General features: G+C 45.9%; 1 protein-coding gene and 1 pseudogene across 1 annotated transcript in view; one reads left to right on the top strand and one right to left on the bottom strand.

The window, feature by feature from the left end:
• Gpr107 (G protein-coupled receptor 107) overlaps nucleotides 1-18991 on the top strand; it is a 61669-nt gene that overhangs the window by 1447 nt on the left and 41231 nt on the right. Inside the window, exons 2-5 of the mRNA XM_048432021.3 lie at nucleotides 13064-13186; nucleotides 13795-13845; nucleotides 14470-14552; nucleotides 16858-16997. Coding sequence (XP_048287978.1) covers nucleotides 13064-13186; nucleotides 13795-13845; nucleotides 14470-14552; nucleotides 16858-16997 — 397 coding nt within the window. The remainder of the gene's footprint in view (nucleotides 1-13063; nucleotides 13187-13794; nucleotides 13846-14469; nucleotides 14553-16857; nucleotides 16998-18991) is intronic.
• LOC125399026 (cAMP-dependent protein kinase inhibitor gamma pseudogene) lies at nucleotides 2062-2314 on the bottom strand (annotated as a pseudogene).

Here is an 18991-nt window from a genome sequence, read left to right as displayed (position 1 = left end):
AGATTTCTAGTATTAAAATGCCAGTTGCCTGGTATCATCAGGTAAACACTGGCAGAATTTATATTGGCCAACCTTAGAGGCCATTATATACCAACCTGATAACCGCCTTAGTGGTAGAAGCAAACCTAGAGTAGTTCTGCAGTTGGTTTCTCTCTTGTGCCAACTTAGTGTAGCGCTGTCATTGATTCTCTCCTGTGCCAAGTGACTTAATGGTTCTTTCTTGTAACATCTTCCCTAAACTTATTCCATAGTTGGTACTAGAATTTTTTCTTAGTCTTAATTTATTGTCTAAGGAGTTGGCATTTGCCCAGAGAAGGTCTATCTGAAAGGCTCAGGATGGTCTTGCTCTGCTTGAGATTGGGAAGCATAGACTTGATCAGGTTAGAAACCCAGACTTGGAAGAACTTGATCACCAAATATCTGGAATATCAATTGATTTTTTTAAAAAAAGATTTGTTTTATTTTTCTTTATGTGTGTATGTGGAAGTGTGAGCAGGAGTAATAGGCAGTTGCAAGCTGCCCCATGTGGGTGCTAGGAATCAAACTTGGGTCCCCTGCAAGAGCCATACATTCTCTTAACTGCTGAGCCATTTCTGTGGCATTGATGCTTATAAAACATTTTAGTACCAACAATTTTAAATGCAGCAGAGTAGGTACAGTTGTATTATGAACTCCCATGTCCCTGCCCACTTGGGCTGATGTTACTTCTCTCTTCTCAACTTTTTATAGTTTTCTAAATTAGAAAAGAATCTCTTCATTTTTAATTTACTCTCGGTATTTACCATCTCTCATTTGTTTTCTTGGTCGTCTCAGAGCCCTTGTCTTTTGACCTTTCTGTATATTCCTTACTCTTCTTTTTTCTTGAGACAGGGTTTCTCTGCATAGCCCTGGCTGTCCTGGAATTGCTCTGTAGACCAGACTGGCCTTGAACTCACAGATCCAACCTCCTGACTCTGCCTCCAAGTCCCGGGATTAAAGGCATGCACCTTCATGCCTGGCTTATTCCTTACTTTTAAAAATCAACTTTTTTGAGGTATAATTTCTGTACATAATAGTCACATGTTTAATTGTTAGGTCCCTGTGATTACTCATTATTTACTATAATTATCACTACTACCCAGCTATAAGACATTTCTGTTGCTTTTCACAGATCTCTCTTTCTCCCTGTTTTTCTCCCATAAATCATTAGTGTTTATTTCCTGGAACCTAGGTATCAGTCTCTTGGTATAAAGGGCAAAGAATTTTTTTTTTTTTTGGTTTTTCGAGTCAGGGTTTCTCTGTAGCTTTGGAGCCTGTCCTGGAATTAGCCCTTGTAGACCAGGCTGGTCTCGAACTCACAGAGATTAGCCTGCCTCTGCCTCCTGAGTGCTGGGATTAAAGGCCTGCACCACCACCACCCAGCAAGGGCAAAGAATTTTAAGGTAGTTTTGAGTCAAATCCTTTCTCTACAATTGGATCTGTGAGGCTCCATGGGGCACTTAGAACTGCATGGATCATCGTAACTAAACTTAAAACAGCTTTTAGTGCCAGGCGGTGGTGGCACACGCCTTTAATCCCAGCACTCGGGAGCCAGAGGCAGGTGGATCTCTGTGAGTTCGAGACCAGCCTGGTCTACAGAGCTAGTTCCAGGACAGGCTCCAAAGCCATAGAGAAACCCTGTCTCGAAAAACAAGCAAACAAAATAAAAAATAAAAAACAAAAAAAACACCCCAAAACAAAAACAAACAAACAAACAAAAAACAGCTTTTAAAACAAACCAAAACCAGATAAAGTGATTGTCAGCTCCCCCTTTTCTCCTGAAAAAAGTTATGTTCTAAAAAAATATGAAAGAGACTTTAAAAGACTAAGAAGATTTTTTTGACCAAGGCAACTGGCTAGAGGGACGATTGATACGGGGACAGTCCCTGTCCGTGTGGCGATGGTGTACCTGGATACCACGGGGAGGTGGAAGGAGAGTGGAGCCTGAGGGTGTGGGAGAGGACTTTGCTGGCAGTCAGCCTGGCTGGCTTGGGATATGGGCTCGGAGAAGACACTGCTGGGTTGTGCCAAGGAGGGGACTTCCTAGCCTCTAGGACCAAGGCCAGACTCAATTGAGGTGTTGAAATCACTGCTCTCAGGCTGGCTGCTGGCTTCCTTGTTTGGGGTACTTCCCGATGCCTGTCCTTCTGCCCCTTTGCGGCCAGCTTGCCCATGTCTCCAGCTAGCTTCTGCACACTCCTGGTCTCTGAGTCATCCTGGATGTCAGGGACTGCATCCTGATGGCCTGTCGGTCACCCGAGATGAAGTCCAAGTAGGAGGACTCAACCTCCATCATGCCTGTCGTATCGATCCTCAGGCCTAGTTTAATTTCTTTTTTCTGCTTGCATCTTTTCAGATTTTTCACTCTTGATTAATCAGTGTGAAGTCTGCTGCCACATCTATTTTGCTGACTTACGAATCCCTCTTTGCTCCATGCCCAGTCAGCGACCCTTCCACTTTGTGTTTTCATAGATTGCCCTTGCTAGGTGCTCCATGAAAAATGGAGTCACACAGCAGGGCTACTTTTGTCCCTGGCTTCTTAGACTTTTTAGATTCATCCACGCTGTGCCAGGGCTCAGTTTATCTTCTGTGTATTCATGCTGTGTGTGTATGTGTGCACTGAGATGTTTGTGTAGAAGTCAGCGGGCAGACTTTGTCCTTGTCTCCCATCTTGTATGAGGCAGGGATTTATTCACTCTTGTATCTGTCAGCTTAGTTTGCAAATTTCTGGGAATTCTCCTGTCTTCGCCTCTCATAGACACAAGCATGAGTGCTACCACACTCCCTTTGGGTGGGTCCATGGGATCCTGGTTAAGGTCCTTGTGCTTATATGGCAAGCATTTTTATACACTGAGCTATCTCCTTAATCCAATCAGTAATTTGATGTTATTTATTGTTACACCACTCCACTCTGGGCTAAGTACAGCTGGTCTCTGTTTTCCTGCCTCCGTCTTCCCAGTGCTGGATTACAGGCATGTGCCCCATGCCCATCTCTGTACGAAGAACAGTCCTACCACCGTCATTCACATGCAAGTCTGTGACACTGCCTGTCCTTGTTTCTCTGGGTGACACCCAGGACTGGAGTGGAATTGCCAGGCTATCCTATATGGTAGGGTTGGGTTTAATTTTTAAGAAAGTGCTACACTACCTGTGTGTGGTGGCACACACCTTTAATCCCAGCACTCAGGAGGCAGAGGCAGGCAGATCTCTGAGTTCAAGACCAGCCTGGTCTACAGAGTAAGTTCCCAGACAGCCAGGACTTTACAGAGAAACCCTGTCTCGAAAAACCAAAACCAAACAAACAAAAAAGGAAGAAGAAGAAAATGAAGCACCACACTCAATTTTCCAAGGTAGCTAGCTTGGTTTACATACTGTCAGCAACAAATGAGGGTCCCCATTCCCCACAGTTGGCAGCATTTGTCATTGTCATTCCTTGTTTAGAGCAAATCAAAAGTATCCTGTTACCCATCTGTAAATACTCAGTGCTTCCCTGGGAAGTGTGAGGTGCCCTTAGAAACACAACCCAGAAGCCATTAGAACAGAAATCCTTAAGAGCAAATCAAATCAGGTCCACATTTTCTCTGTTATTAAAAAGCTTCAGACTTTGACTCCTTTCCACTTGGGACTGTATACTCAGTGAACCAAGACTCTAAATATTAATCTGGGGGCAGGGGCTCTGTTGCCAGTAGACAGTGACCAGTATGTGATGTACAGTGTTGTTCTTTTTTAATGGTGCATAAGGGTGCTTTTACTTAGTTTTTGGATCTGATCATTGTTTTGATCAGAGGTGGCAGACTCATCTGTTGTGAGAAGTCACGTAGGTCCTGGTAGAGACCTGGCTGCCGGAGGGCCAGTAGAGTGTCCACTGAAGGATGCCTACTCTTCCAGCTGTATTAATGAGCCCTGGGAGATTCTAGGTCTCCCTTCTTTTTTACTTTTCCCTACCCTCCTCAGGTCAGGGTCTCCTTATATAGCCCAGTTTGGGCTCAGACTCACCATTCTCTTGCCTCAGCCTCCTGAGTGCTGGGATTATGGACCATCTTGCCTGTATAGTCAGTCAGTTCAGTCAGTCAGTCTGTCTGTCTGTCTGTCTCTCTGTCTCTTTCTCTCTCTCTCAGAAGAGACACTAGAGGGTTTTAGAGATGGTTCAACAGTTAAAAATACTGCCTGCTCTTCCAGAGGACCTGGGTTTGATTTTCAACTTCCATATGGCAACTCACAAATGTTTGTAATTCTAGTTCCAGGGGATCCAATGCCCTTTTCTAACTTCTAGGAACACCAGGCATGCGTGTGGCGTATAAGCAACATACATGCACACAAAATATCCATACACATAATTTTTTCTCCTTAAAACAAGGTTTCTCTGTGTAGTCCTGGCTGTCCTGGAACTTGCTCTGTAGATCAGACTGGCCTCCCAAATGCCCAGTAGAATTAGAATTCATTCTCTCTCTCTCTCTCTCTCTCTCTCTCTCTCTCTCTCTCTCTCTCTCTCTGTCTCTGTCTCTGTCTCTGTCTCAGACAGGGTTTCTTTGTGTGGCCTTGGCTACAGATTTCTCCTGGAACTCACTCTGTAGACCAGGCTGGCCTCGAACTCAGAGTTCTGAGTGCTGAGATTAAAGGTGTGTGTCCCTGCTGCCCAGCCAAAATTAGAATTTTTAATGTGAAATTAGCTTGCAATGAATTTAGTGATAAAATAGTGTCTGGGGTTGTAGTTTAACAGTGGAACACTTGTCTAGCATGCATAAAATCCTAAGTTCTGTCCCCAGCATTGCAAAAATCAAACCAAACCAGGAGCTAGAGGAGGCGTGGCTCAGTAGTGCCACCTGTGCTAAGCATAGGGAAGGCTCTGGTGCACTCATCATAGAAACAAAGAAAGCAGTGTGCTGCCTGCATACCTTATCTACACAGATATGCTAGTACAATCTGACAGTACCAGCCAGTGAGCTGTTTAAGGAAGCAGCTGGCTAAGTGACCTTCAGCTAGGTCAAACAGGCATCACTTTATTATTTTCTAAAGTTTAAAGAACTACACGGAGCTATTACTCCACTTGCTTTTTTATTAATGTGTGTATATGATGTGTGTGTCCTTGAGTATGGGTACCATGGCATGTGTGTAGAGGCTAAACAAGAATCTTGAGTGTTAGTCCTTGCCTGTCACAGGACCCTTTCACAAGACAGAGTCTCTTGCTCTTCACAGTGTATACCAGCTCTGCCAGCCCGTGGGTTTCTGAGCTTCTTTTGTCCCTTGCCTTGGGTGAGATGTACTACGGTGTTCTGTGTGTGTTCTGTGTGTTCAGCTCTGGTTCTCACGCTTTATGTGGCAAGTACTTTATCCACAGAGCCATCTCGTCATACCTGGTTGTTGTTGCTATTTTACACTGGTTGTGTGGTGTGATCTAGCTGTGTCTAAGTATGTGTGTAAATATATATATTTGGGGGAGTCAAGACAGGGTTTCTCAGTGTAGCTCTGGCTGTCCTGGAAGTAGCTCTGTAGACCAGGCTGGCCTCAAACTCATAGTTCCACCTGCCCCTGCCATGTGACAGGTGGGGACAGTCAGCAGTGTGAGTGGTATCACAGAGCAGTAGGTGTTAGGAGGTGCTGGTGCTGCACAGTCTTACACAGAAGTGTAGTCTGCAAAGATTAATGTTTTGGAATGAAATATCCATTAGTGTTCTACAACCTTGGGTTCAAGGATTGTTTAAATTTAATTTGTGTATGTGCATATGTGCATGCAGGTGTGCATGCCTGAACGCATGTGTAAAAGCCAGGCTAGGGATGATGTTGAATGTCTTCCTCTGTTACTGTCACCTATTCCTTTGATGCAGTGATGGGGAACCTCCTTCAGTGAATGGTCTTTAAGAGGCTAGACTAGGTTGGGGCATGACTGGGTACCAGAAAGCCTTAGTCCCGCCCCGCTCAGTCTCTTCTTCCCATGAGCCACAACTGGATGTCGGACGACCCTATTCCTATTTCCTTGCTGCGATCCATGAGTTCCCTTTTAATAAAGAAAAACTTTAAAATACTCTATTTGGAGTTAGCGTGGGATTATTTGACTTGCTTTCTCCTATTTGATGCATTCAGCATCAATACAGGGTCTCTCTCTGAGCCTGGTTTTGTGTCTTCTAGGCTGGAAATCATCAGCCCTAGCAATCCTGCCTCCATATTCCTCAGAGTTGGGGTACAGGGGGATTGAGGATCTGTAGCTTATATGGGTGATGGGATCTGGACTTAAATCCTTGTGATTGTAGGGTAAGTGTTCTTTACTGCTGAAATAACTTTCTTCAGCCCCAAGAAGAATTAAAGAAAAAAAAAAGATATTTAAGAAAATACTACCAGAAGGGCTAGGGAAGAGGCTCAGATGGTAATGTGTTTGACTTCTAAGCCTGAAGACCTGAATTCAGTCCCTAGCACCCATGTAAACTGGTCAGACATGGTGGGGAAGCAAAGACAGGAGGACCCCAGGGACTCTGTAGTCTCATCTGTGAGTTTCTGGCAGTGAGAGTCCTCATCTCGAAAAAGGTAGAGGTGTTTATGAGGATGAAGTTTGAGGTTGTCCTCTTGCCTTGCTGCTTATAACTCCCTCCCCCCACATTGTGTTAAGGAAATAGCTACTAGCAATAAATGTTGGCAGGTTTTCTTCTTCATAATTAAAAAACAAAAATGAAAAACCCATATATGACAATATGTAGTACACAGTTAAAAGAATTTAAAAGACTGGAAGAGAGACATGCAGCCTAAGTGTAAAGGTGAGTGAACCTGTCGACCGGTGAGCTGGCTCAGCAGGTACTGTAGGGGGTGTTTCTCTTTCCCATCAATCAGTTCCCAAATAATGACACAAAGACTTGTTAGTTATGAAAGCGTGGCCTTAGCTTAGGCTTATCCCACTATCTAAATTAAATTTGCCTGCTTTTTATTAATCTACATTTTACCATGTGGTTTTTTACATTTTATTCTGTATGTCCGACTCCCCGCATCTCCAAGGCATCTCCTGCACCCCTTGATTCTCTCCTCCTACTTCCTCTTTCTGCCCAGAAGTCCCACCCATACCTCCTGCCTAGCTATTGACCTTTTGACTTTTTATTACACCACATAATAGCAATGCATCCTCACACAGTGTACAGTACCAACAAGGTACCACCCTAGCCATGCAAGCCCAACCACCTGACTTCAGTCCCCAGAGCCCCTGTAAAGGTGAAAGGAGCAAACCCACTCCACAGAGTTGTCTTCCACGCCACACACAGTGATGATGATGGCAAAAGATAACTTTCCACAATATATAAAGGACTTTCAGTCTGGAGAGTTGCACAGGGGATAAGAGCACTTGCTGCTTTTGGACAGACTGGAATTCTGTTTCCAGTATGCATGAGGGATGGTCCACAACTCCAACTCCAGGACATTTGATGTTCTCTCTGCCTCTAAGGGCACCCTCATGCACATCCATGTACACAGATAGACAGACACAGTAAATAATAAAAATAACCCTTAAAAACTACAAGAAAAATCTAATAGGAATAGGCATAAGAGAGATAAACAAAGTTACTTTATAACAGAGAAGCAGCTAGCTAACAGACAAGGAGCACAAGCAGACATTCAAAAAAATAGAAACTGAATCCCCAGCAGCTTTATTTTCCCTAAAATGGGAACCATGAGGCCCAGCATCTTCCGGGATGGTGAGGATGTGAGGAGCCATGGCCCTCCTGGTGTTTGGAAACAGTTGCAGTTTCTGGCTAGATTCCTACAGTCTAGAAGTCAGTACACACAGTAGAGGTGAGAAGAGGCACAGGTACACGCTATACAGTGTGGTAGCTGCAGAGCCTGAGAAATGGCTGCACACTCATGAGTATATGTTGGGGGCGTGTGATGATGTGTGGGCAGAGGGACAACAAGCAACAACAGGAAAGTGTATCCACATGGAGTCCACCAAGAAGACATTGTTGCTGAAAATGAAAGGTGTAGATCCATATAAACTGTATTGATCCAGCTTTTAAAACTGATTCTAAGTGATATTTATGGGTCTGCATATGGGTCCTTCTTTTCTTCCTTCCAACCAACCTTCTGGGTTTTGCCAGTTTGCCCAGGCTGGCCTGTATCTTGCCATCCTCTAACATGGCTGGACAAGTAGCTGCAATTCTAGGCAAGTATCACCAAGTCTTGCCAGTGACTGAGGTTTTTGTTCTTGTTTTGAGACAGGGTCCTATGTGTCACAGGCTGGCTTCAGACTTGTCAAATAGCTGAGAATGGCCTTTACTTGTGATCCTTTTGCCTCTCTCACCCCCAGAGCTGTGGTTTTAGGTGTGTACCATGGTTGGTGTATGCAGTGGGGGTTCAAAACCAGGGCCTTGTGCGTGTAAGCCCTCTAACAACTACACTCTTAGCTCCAGGGACTTTTTTTTTTTCTTCCTGGTGAAGGGGTCACATTCTGTAGCCCAGGTGACTTGGCATTATTCCAGTTAAGTCTGGCCTTGAGCTCATGACAATCTTCCTACCTCAAGTTTTCAGAGTAATAGATTACAGGAAGGAGCCACTGTCACTATGATGATCTAAGGTAAAAACTGAAAGAGGACCTGGCTGCGGAACGGGCTGGTAGAGTGAGACACTAACACTCCTCCCTTCCTTCTCCCTCTCTGAGACCCGAGACAACTGGAATGTAGGCATCTTGCTGGGACCTGTGGAACTTGTTGCTCCTAACTGAGTCAGCCTGCGTGGACTGAGTGTTCTGTGCCCACATTCTTCCTAGCACGGCACGTGCTCAGACGGCCCCTGTCAGCCTGGTAATAAAACGGTGACATCTCATTTAAATCGACTATTGGTGAGGTTCAGGATGTCAGTGTGTTTTCTGTTGTCTTTTACTTTCAGGTTTATTTTAGTTTATTTTTCTGAAAGCCTGAATTTTTAGGGCAACTTACTTTTGTAGGAATTCACGTCTGTCTTTCTCTTTCTCTAATACAACCTACATAAGATACATTAAAATTTTTTTTGAGGCCAGATCTTATCATATAGCTCTATTTAACATGGAACTCACAATGTAGACTAGGGTGACCTTGAACTCACATAGATCTGTCTGCCTTTGCCTCCCTAGTGCTAGAATTTTTAAAAAAAAAATTTTTTTTTTGAGGTAAGGTCTGTGTAGTCCAGGCTGGCCTTCAGTCTGTCATTCTTTCCCCTCAGCCTCCCTAAAGCTGGGATTACAGTTGTGTGTTGCCACTCCACATCTGGCTTTAACTATTTTATTATTTTTAATTTTTTGTTTATTTAGTGTGGGAGGTGGGACACATGTGCACCCAAGCATGTAGGCTTTGGAGGGCCACTTGTGGATGTAGGTTATCTCCTTCACCGTGTGGATCCTGAGAAGTGAACTTAGGTTGTCAGGCTTAGCAGGAAGGTGACAGGTGCCCTTACTTACTGAGCCATCTTTTAGGCCCTTATTTTATTTATTTGAGACAAGTTCTCTGTAGACTTGGCTGACCTAAAACTCAGATTCATTTGTCTCTGCCTCGCCAGTGCTGGGGTTGAAGGCGTGCATCTCCACTACACCTGCTTTAAAAGAAAGTGTCATCTTAACGAAGTAGATTATTGGAAATAAGAGCAAACATTTCAGAATAACTTTACATAACCTAGAATAATCAGGGACTGCCTGTTCTCTCTGATGCCTGTATCTAGGCTTGGTGTATTGGTGAATACTAACATTCCCAGAGTGGGTTCAGGAGGGTGAAGAGAGAGGAAGGAGTTCCTGCTCAAGGTCAGTCTGGGCCTCTCAGTGAGACCCCGTTTCAAGGCAAAACCAAACACAAACAAACAAAAAAGGTACATTAATCAACAGTGTTTCACCTTCAAACTGGGATTTGCCCATTGTTTGGGTTGTTGGCAGAGAGCCTGTGAGGAGAGCTAGGCAAGACCCACACACTCTTAACACTGACCTTGTTTGGGTATCTGGGAACTTCCTTTCAGGAAGTGCTTACAGTCCACCCTAGCTTCTCAGTCACACACTCCAGACAACACTCTCCCTCTGATTTGCACCCTCAATCCAGTACGGTATTTCATGTCCCCATGACCTTGACTTTTCACAGCTGAATGATCTGGTTGATTAAGAGTACACCATACTCTTGTTTTTGTTTTGTTTTGTTTTTCCTTAAAGCCCACATTGAAGATCTATACTAAGATACCTGTAGGTGAAATTGTGGGTTGTCTGGGATTTTTTCCTCTAATTACTGGACTATGCCTGTTTATGCAGGGACAAAGCTAGCCCTTTCAACTCCCGTGTAACGCAGGCTCGTTCAAAGCAAAATAAGATGCACTGTTTATTGCTTGTAGAAGTCCTACAATGAGTAAGAGCCCAGGTGTAGAGCTCCTGCCTGGTCTGGGCCGCTGGTTCTGCTCCTGCTGTGATCTAAGCAGGCTTTACCTGTCCAGGCCTGCTTCTTCATCAGTAACCTGAGCAGAACAGCACCTGCCTTGTCAAGTTGTAGGGAAGCAGCACAGCATTGCAGAGAGCTCTTTAGAGCCTTGCTAGGCCCAGTGCAAAGGAGGTGGCCAGTGGTTGCTGACGGTGTCTCCTCTGGTGCTCTTGACTAGCAGGGTCAGCTGGGATGCTCCTGTGGACCCTCTCCGTTCCTGCCTCCTCTCCCTTTACTGTTGGGCTGCAACTTTCTGGAATAGCAGGAAGGGAAGGTGGGAATGCTGAGCTCCCACCCAGCCTCTCATCCCCTTGAACTCCTGATCCTCCTGCCTCTGCCTCCTGATGCTGGGGTTACAGGGATATGCCACCATGTCAGGTGCTGGGTGCTCAAAAAGTACATATGGTACAGTCCTTATGGAGCCTCTGTGAATTTTTATTTATTTAGAGACAGGGTCTCACTGTGTAGCCCTGGCTAATCTGGAACTCACTACTTAGATCAGGTTGGTTTGAATTCAAAGAGATCCACCTGCCTCTGCCTCCTGAGTGCTGGGATTTAAGGTGTGTGCCACTATGCCTGCTGTAAACTTCCTACAGGATGGCTAAAGGAAAAAAGAAGCATACCCTTAAATTTTTAATTTGAAGCCAGTGGGATGTCTCAGCAGGCAAAGACATTTGCTATGAAGTCAATCTCTGGGCTTCATACGTTGGAAGAAGAGACTGGACTTCTACAAGTTGTCCTCCGTGTACTGTGACATGTGCATCCATACACAGGAAAATAAACAATATAAGAAAAATGTAAAATTTCTGTACATGCTGAAAGCTATATAAATGTACAATTTAATTATTTCTACAATGTAAACACAGTGGAACCAGCAGGAAATAATTAGCTAGTGCTTTCATAATTATCTGAAGTTTTGCGTTCCCTCAAGTGCCTGGAAAGTCCCTTTCTCTGGGGAGCAGTCACCCTCCTGAAGGTCCTTCTCTGAATCCTTGTGTTCTGTGAATGGGCTTGCTTCTCTCTGAGGTGGTGTGAGTAGGTTCTGGGATCTCCCTGCCACTCTGCCAGCTCACAGAGGACTGAATGTCCTCACAGCCAAATATTGTCAAAGTAGTCTCTTTTCTTTTGCACTTGCAATGGTAGTGGACATGTATGTTCTCTGAAGAATAGGGAAGGTGGTCACTCGGGTCACTTTCTGAAGGACTTAATTCCACCCCCAGAAGGGCAGGAGCCTTCACTCTTCCTGTTTTTTTCCTTTGCAGGCCTCGCAATCCTGCAGAAGGTTACTTCTCTGTGGGAGTGTGAGTTTGCCTCAAGCTCCTCTGTCTCACTGGGAAGTGAGAGTGAGCAGACATGCTTTAAATGCTTAGCTGAACTCTGGCACTAAGGGAAATTCCCAGAGGACCAAAAAAGGGAAGAGGGAGTTGAAACCAGCGGATAATAGAAGGGGGTTTAGGAAGAGGGAGCCAGTGCCATTCTGAGATATTGCAGGAGTCTGGAGAGAGAGCTTAGATTAGATCATTGCCAAGGGCTTGTGTTCCAACCTTCAGATCCAGTTGGGAGGGGCCAGAGTCAGCCAGGAAATAAAACCCTCCTGGTGGCAGTGTTCCAATGCATTGTCTCCGGGCCATGTGGATGTGACGTATATTGATTTCCTCAGAGGGTCCCCTTTGACAGCCTCTGATACCTGGGAACTTCAGCTGTAGGGGAGGATCCCATCAACAGCCTCCGATGTCTGGGTAATTCTAGCTCTAAGAGTAAAGAGCCAGCTGTTACAGACAGTCCATGTAGTTCCCAGTAATGTTACATGCTATGAAGAACCCCAGGCACTGGGTATTAGAGGGCTTTGCCGATATCCTGTCCTGGTCCTGGAATGTGTGCTCCTGCTTGAGACTGGGACATGAGGCAGGCAGGGCTGGGCATATTCCAGTGAGCTATGGTTTCAGAGAGCACAGGATTTCCCCATGCCCAGTAGAGTCTGTCCCCACTTAACTCGCTCCAGAGAGTGCTTCTGCATTGGCAACTGTCCTGAAGGCCGGCATACTCTGTATCCAGTCTGAGCTGTGCGCTAGGGAAGTCAGGAAGGAGTTGAGCTCAGCAGTGCATTTGTGTGTGCATCACCACCCCCCCCACCCCAAGAATGTTTTTCTTTTACAAATTAAAAAAATTTTTTTTTCAAATAGGATCTCACTCTGTACGCCTAACTGGCTAGGAACTCTGTGTAGACTAGGCTGGCCTTGAATTCACAGAGAACCTCTTTACTCTTGAGTACTGGGATTAAAGGTGTGCACCACATGAGGTGACCTCCTTGATCACATTTTGAGTGCCTACCAGATGCCACTGCTCTGTCAGGAAGAATTCAGGGGGATTAAACCATGCTTCAGCTGGCTGTGGAATTCACTTGTCAAGTTGACCCTGACCAATTTGTCCCCAGAGCCCACACAAATGTGCTGAACTGTATGAGTCCACGATTGCCTTCTGCAAAGTTGACATCTGTGGGATTTCTGAAGTCTTTTCCAGCTTTTGAAGGCTAACTGTGACAGCTGTGTCTATCCCTGTACCTGTGGGAACTTTGGCTGTCGTGAAACCGGATACCACAGCTTTTCCAGCATGGACAGACTGACTGATCCGAAATCCTCCAATCTCTCTAGGATGACGTGAGGCATAAAGTCCATCTGAACACCTTTGGCTTCTTCAAGGATGGGTACATGGTGGTCAACGTCAGCAGCCTGTCTGTGAACGAGCCTAAGGGAGCCGTGGGCACAAGCGCGGAGGCGAGTGTTTCCCCATGGAGCAGGGGTTACTCTCTCAGCCTCCTCCCTCCTTCCTAACTGGAGAAAATTCTTCATGGTAGTACCAAAGTGCACATAGGAGTCAGCTTGACTTTTGTATTTCTGTGGTCAGGGAGATGCTGGGGGTGGAACCCAGGGCCTTTCCCGTGCTAGGCAAATGCTTTATCCAACCACACCCCAGCCCTAAGCTGCAAATCTTTTATTTTTTAAATTTTATTTGCTTATGTATTTTATGTATGTGAGTGCTTTGTCTACATGTACACTTGCATACCCCAAAAGGGAATTGTACTCTATTACAGTTGGTTGTGAGCCCTCGCGTTGCTGCTGGGAGCTGACTCAGGACCTGTGGGAGAGTGCAGCAGCTCATACTCCTAGCCCCTGAGCCTCCTCTCCAGCCCTGTGACTCTTGAGTAAATGTGTGATTAGTGACTTACGTGAGCAGCTGTTTCCATCTTTCACAAGTGCACTAAGAAAAACGAGAAGCCAGGCCTCAGGGTCCATGCTTTCTGTGTGCATTTTTCTTGTTCTTTGAGTTAGAAGGGCATGGACAGCGTGAGGGACTTAGTCTTTTCTCTCTTCATTGCCCTCAGATCGGATTCAGTCTAGATCGGACCAAGAATGATGGCTTTTCTTCTTACCTGGTAAGTTGCTTTTTAAAAAAATTGTGTATATTGATATTTTGCCTGCATGCATATCTGTGCACCACATCCTTGCCTGGTGCCCTCAGAAGTCAGGAGAGTTAGATCCCCTGGAACTGAGCGACAGGTAATTGTGATCGTGTGGATGCTGAGAATCAAACCCAGCACCTCTGTAAGAGCAGTAAGTGCTCTTAACAACTGAGTCATCTTTCTGGCCCTCTGTCTCTCTTGAGGGGACAGTAGAGATTGACAGGATTTCATTCTGTAGCTCAGGGTGGCCTCAAACTTGGAGCAGTCCTCCTGCCTCAGTCTCCCAAGACTGGGATCACAAGCATGAGTCACCACAGTTTGTATCCCAGACTAGCCTGGAACCCACTATATAACTGAGACCGGACTTGAATTCCTGGTATCTTTGTTTCAGTCTCATAGGTGCTAGTATGATTGCAGGTGCCTGGTCAGTTTTAGGTCACAGTCTGACTGGTCACTGGAGTCAGCCCACAGTGCCTGTTCTGGAGGTGGTAGCAGCTGTAGCTTCCAGGTTTCACTGTTGGAGAAGCATGAGCCTCTCATCTGCCTTGTTCTTGCCACAGCAGGTGCCATGATACATGCTTGTTCTTCCTTTGGCAGGATGAAGATGCCAGTTACTGTATTTTAAAAAAGCAGTTTATGTCGTCTGTCACCCTTCTCATCTTAAACATCTCTGGAAGCGTGTAAGTAATCCTGAAGTCCTCTCTGCTCGCCCTCAGTACAGTGAGGGCGCTGGTGCAGCCCGCATTCCCACGATACCTGCCACATGCTAGTCCTCCACTGAGTGCTGGAGACGAGTTACATGTTAAGAGACACAGGGCCACCCGGGAGGGAGGCAGACCAAGTACAATTCAAATGATCCCCCCATCCCCCAACACACACACCATGGCAGGGAAGGACAGTTTTAGGTCAAGCTTAGGCAGGTAGCCTTCTGGTGAGTCATCTTTTCCAGATGAATGGGAGCAGGAAGGGTATCCATGTCTGTGAGAGGGAGTGGCCTGTGGAATAGCATGTGATCAGCACTGCATCAGCGTCAGGTCTGCTGTCGGGAGCACATTAGAGGAAGCAAGTAAGAGACCAGACAGGATCCAGGCCGCAGCTTCTGCTACTCAGGGTCTGTGTGACTCCAGGGCTCAGGGTCCTTTCCTACCTCACAGTAGTGAGTCTCTTTTGTGAGATTGCCCTTGTGGCAGACCATGGGAGGAGGATGAAGTAAGGGATTTTGTGTTTTTAAGTTAGGTACATTTCTGTCTGACTACAGCCTGGGTTTCATGTTTGTGTGTGGGGTTGGGCAGCAGAAGCTGATGTTGGGTATCTTCCTTAACCACTCCCCCCAACCCTCTCTCGTGAGACAGGCTGTCACTACATAGGCCAGGCTGGCCTCGAACTCAGAGATCAACTGTCTTTGCCTCCCGAGCACTGGGATTAAAGATGGGAACACCTGTAATTAATTCGTTAATCCTAGCACTTGGGAGGCAGAAGCTGGTGGATCTCTGTGAGTTCAAGAACAGCCTGGTCTATGGAGTGAGTTTCAGGACAGCCAGTGGTGAGGCTACACAGAGAAACCCTATCTCAAAAAAACAAAAGAAAGAGAAAGGTGTACCCCACCATGCTCTGCTGTCTTCCTTATTTTCTTTATGCCTGAATTCTTGCCTATTTACCTAGACTAGCTGACTGGCAAACTCCAGGCACCCTCCTGTGGCCACCTTCCCAGCACTGGGGTTGCAGGCTCCCATCACATTTTACACATGCCCTCTGGGGATCACATTCAGGTCCTTGTAATTTGGAGGCAAGTACTTTGCCACCAAGCACCTCCATGGCCCAACCACCCCAACTCGTATGTAACTTTTCACTCACTTTTAAAAGTTTTTGTTTTGTCCAGGCACATGTGTATATCATGCCTTGCATGTGGGGGTCAGAGAGCAGTTTGACCTACTGTGTAGGCTTCAGGATTTGAATTCAGGTTCAGGCTTTTCCCACTGAGCTAGCTCTCTGGCCCTGTGTATAATTTCCAAGGGAGCCTTCATAGGGTTTCAAGCTAAAAATCTGTATCCAGAGTGTTTCAGATCTAGCCGATAGCAGCCCAGAGTGGGCAAGTTAGAGATGAACAATGTCAGAGGTAGAAAAGACCAGTGAGGAAGCGTCTTTAAAAAGAAGGCACTTGCCACAGAGCTCCTCTGGGCCTCACAGCAGACATCCTCCTGCTCACCTCTGCTATCACCTGTCAGGAGGCTGCAGTTTCCTAGGTTACCATGTATTTGGCATCTGGAGAGAGACCTGACTGAGCCTGGCAGAAGGAATGAGAGCAGGGATGGACTCACTCAGCTGAAGTCCCTAGGTGATAGGAGGCTCAGGAAAGGGCAGGTCAGTGGCAGCTTGCTCACATCAGGGGCTCATGCCTTTGATCTCTGCTCTCCCATCCTGGGTGTTCACTCCCCAGGCATTTACATGGTGGCTCACAACCACTTTTAACTCCAGCTCTAGGAGATTGGAAGCCCTCTTCTGGCTTCTGTGGGTTCCTGCATGCACATTGTACACAACACCCCCCCCATGCACACAAATACATAATTAATCTTTAAGACAAAAAGAAGGGGAAAGGAAAAAATTTCTTTTAGGCTAGTTATTAATTAATGGTGTCCTCAGCTCCTCACACACTTGGCTTCAGTTGACTGTATTATAGACCCTCTGTCTTCTTCCGTTTCCCTATTCATCAGTTCTGAGCACTTTAAGAATCCTTAAGGGAGCCCTGTGACGGTGATGGCGCACATCTTTAATCCCAGCTCTCAAGAGGCAGAGGCGGGCAGATCTCTGTGAGTTTGAGGCCAGTCTGATCTACAGACTGAGTTCCAGGATAGCCAGGGCTACACAGAGAAGCCCTACTTGAAAAACAAACACACAAAAAGATAGCGCTTGAGCTGGGCCCACAGCAGCCTTTAGTGAGAGCTGGAGTGTTGATCTGAACTCTCCTTTCTGTCTTCCTGGATGTAGAGTCAAGGTCAGATCCCCACCAGAAGCTGGCACCCAGTTACCAAAGATTGTCTTCAGCAAGGATGAGAAAGTCCAGGGTCAGAGCCAGGAGCCTGTCGTCAGCAATGTCCCTGAAGTCAGCAAGGTGCAGAGAATCCAAGGTAAACCCGCTTTGTAGAGATTTTGTTTACATGAACTGCAGCCTGGTCTGTATTGTCTGAGCATTGTGTTCTTGAGGCCACACAGAATTAACTATAACCCAAGAAGGAAGAGAGAAATGAGCTCTCCCCTGTTCCCACTTAACACCTTGGGCATTGTCCCTGATTAGGCTTATTTATTTTCTTGGTCTAGAGCATGGTGCCTCAAAGCTCCTAGTCATATGTCCAGCCTGTGCATGCTCATTGGTTTTGCTTTATTCCATCCCACTGTCATAGTTAATGATTTGTCGCTAGCTCGGCCTTTTTCCTAAAGTGAAACATTGTCCTCTCCAGGCTGTACAGGTATTGGGCTTTTAACTTCTTCTTTCATAGAAATCCTTCTGTATGGGGGGCTAGAGAGAGGACTCAGCAGCTCACCTCCCAGCACACATATCACCTGTAACCCAGTTCCAAGGGCTTCCACAGGTGCTCAGACACACTAACAGACAGACAGATAAATACACACACAAAAATGTCTTTTTTTTTCTTTTGGTTTTTTGAGATAGCATTTTTCTGTGTAAGGTTAAGAGCACTGGCTGCTTTTTCAGTGTTCCTGAGTTCAATTCCCAGCAACCACACAGTGGCTCACAACCATCTGTAATGAAATCTGTGCCCTCTTCGAGTGTGCAGACAAACATGCAGACAGAAGACTAAGTAAATAAATCTTTAAAAAGTAATAATAAGGGCTGGAGAGATGGCTCAGCGGTTAAGAGCACTGCCTGCTCTTCCAGAGGTCCTGAGTTCAATTCCCAGCAACCACATGGTGGCTCACAACCATCTGTAATGAGGTCTGGTGCCCTCTTCAGGCCTGCACATAGACAGAATATTGTATACATGATAAATAAATAAATATAAAAAAAAAAAAAAAAAAAAAAAAAAAAAAAAAAAAAAAAAAAAAAAAGTAATAATAAAAAGAAAGAAAATAAAACACTAAACCAAACAAAAAACAAAAAGCTAACTATGACTGGGGATGTCGCTCAGTTAGCAAAATGCTTGCTTAGCATGCACGAGGCCCTAGATCCCCAGCACTACATGAAAATGAGTGTGGTAATGCATACCTGTAAACATAGTACTCTGGGGGTGGAAGAAGAAGAATAAGAAATTCAAGGTCATCCTAAGCTACATACAGAAGTCAAGGCTAGCCTGTGCTACGAGATCCTGTCTCAAAGAAAAAAGATGGATAGCAATTTTTTTCATGGAACAGAGTGGGCACCTGCCTCACTGTCCTGGGGACAGCCCTCCTGGTAAGGCTGCTGTGGGCCTCACTGTCCTGGGGACAGCCCTCCTGGTAAGGCTGCTGTGGGCCTCACTGTCCTGGGGACAGCCCTCCTGGTAAGGCTGCTGTGGGCCTCACTGTCCTGGGGACAGCCCTCCTGGTAAGACTGCTGTGGCAGCTCGAATGTAACTGGCCTATGTAATCTCACAGTGAGTGGCACTACTAGGAGGTGTGATTTTGTTGGAGTGTGTATGGCCTTGTTAGAGGAAGTGTGTCACTGTAGGAGTGAGTTTTGAAGTTTCCTATGCTCAGGATACCACTTAGGACTTTCGTCAGTCAACTTCCTGTGCTCTTAACCTCTGAGCCATCTCTCTAGTCCCCCCCTCTTTTGTAATTATGTCAGTTTTCTCCACTAGTAATCTTAACACACTGCTGTTGGGGGGACCCCAAAAACCAACAGCAATGAAAAAGTGAAGCCAGCAAGACATGTGCAAGTCCAGGCTGATGGTGCAGCTCCAGGAAGAGTCTGCTTCTCACGCACAGGCCGAGTATCATCCCCAGCACACACAGTCTAGCCACACTAAGATTCTCTCCAAGTCAACTGCACCAATCAGGTGCCTCCGAACATGCTGACTTAGAAAGTACGCGAAGTTGTTCCATGTGGCATCTCTGCCATTCACATTATTTACACAGAGGCTTTCCCTTGGTTCTGTAATGATTGACACAGTAACATTTGCAGTAT

This window comes from Myodes glareolus, chromosome 21, assembly GCF_982192425.1.
Source record: "Myodes glareolus chromosome 21, mMyoGla1.1, whole genome shotgun sequence".
NCBI classification, from domain to species: Eukaryota; Metazoa; Chordata; class Mammalia; order Rodentia; family Cricetidae; genus Myodes; species Myodes glareolus.
The sequence above is the reverse complement of the archived record's forward strand: the minus strand, read 5'-3'. Positions and strand labels throughout refer to the sequence as shown.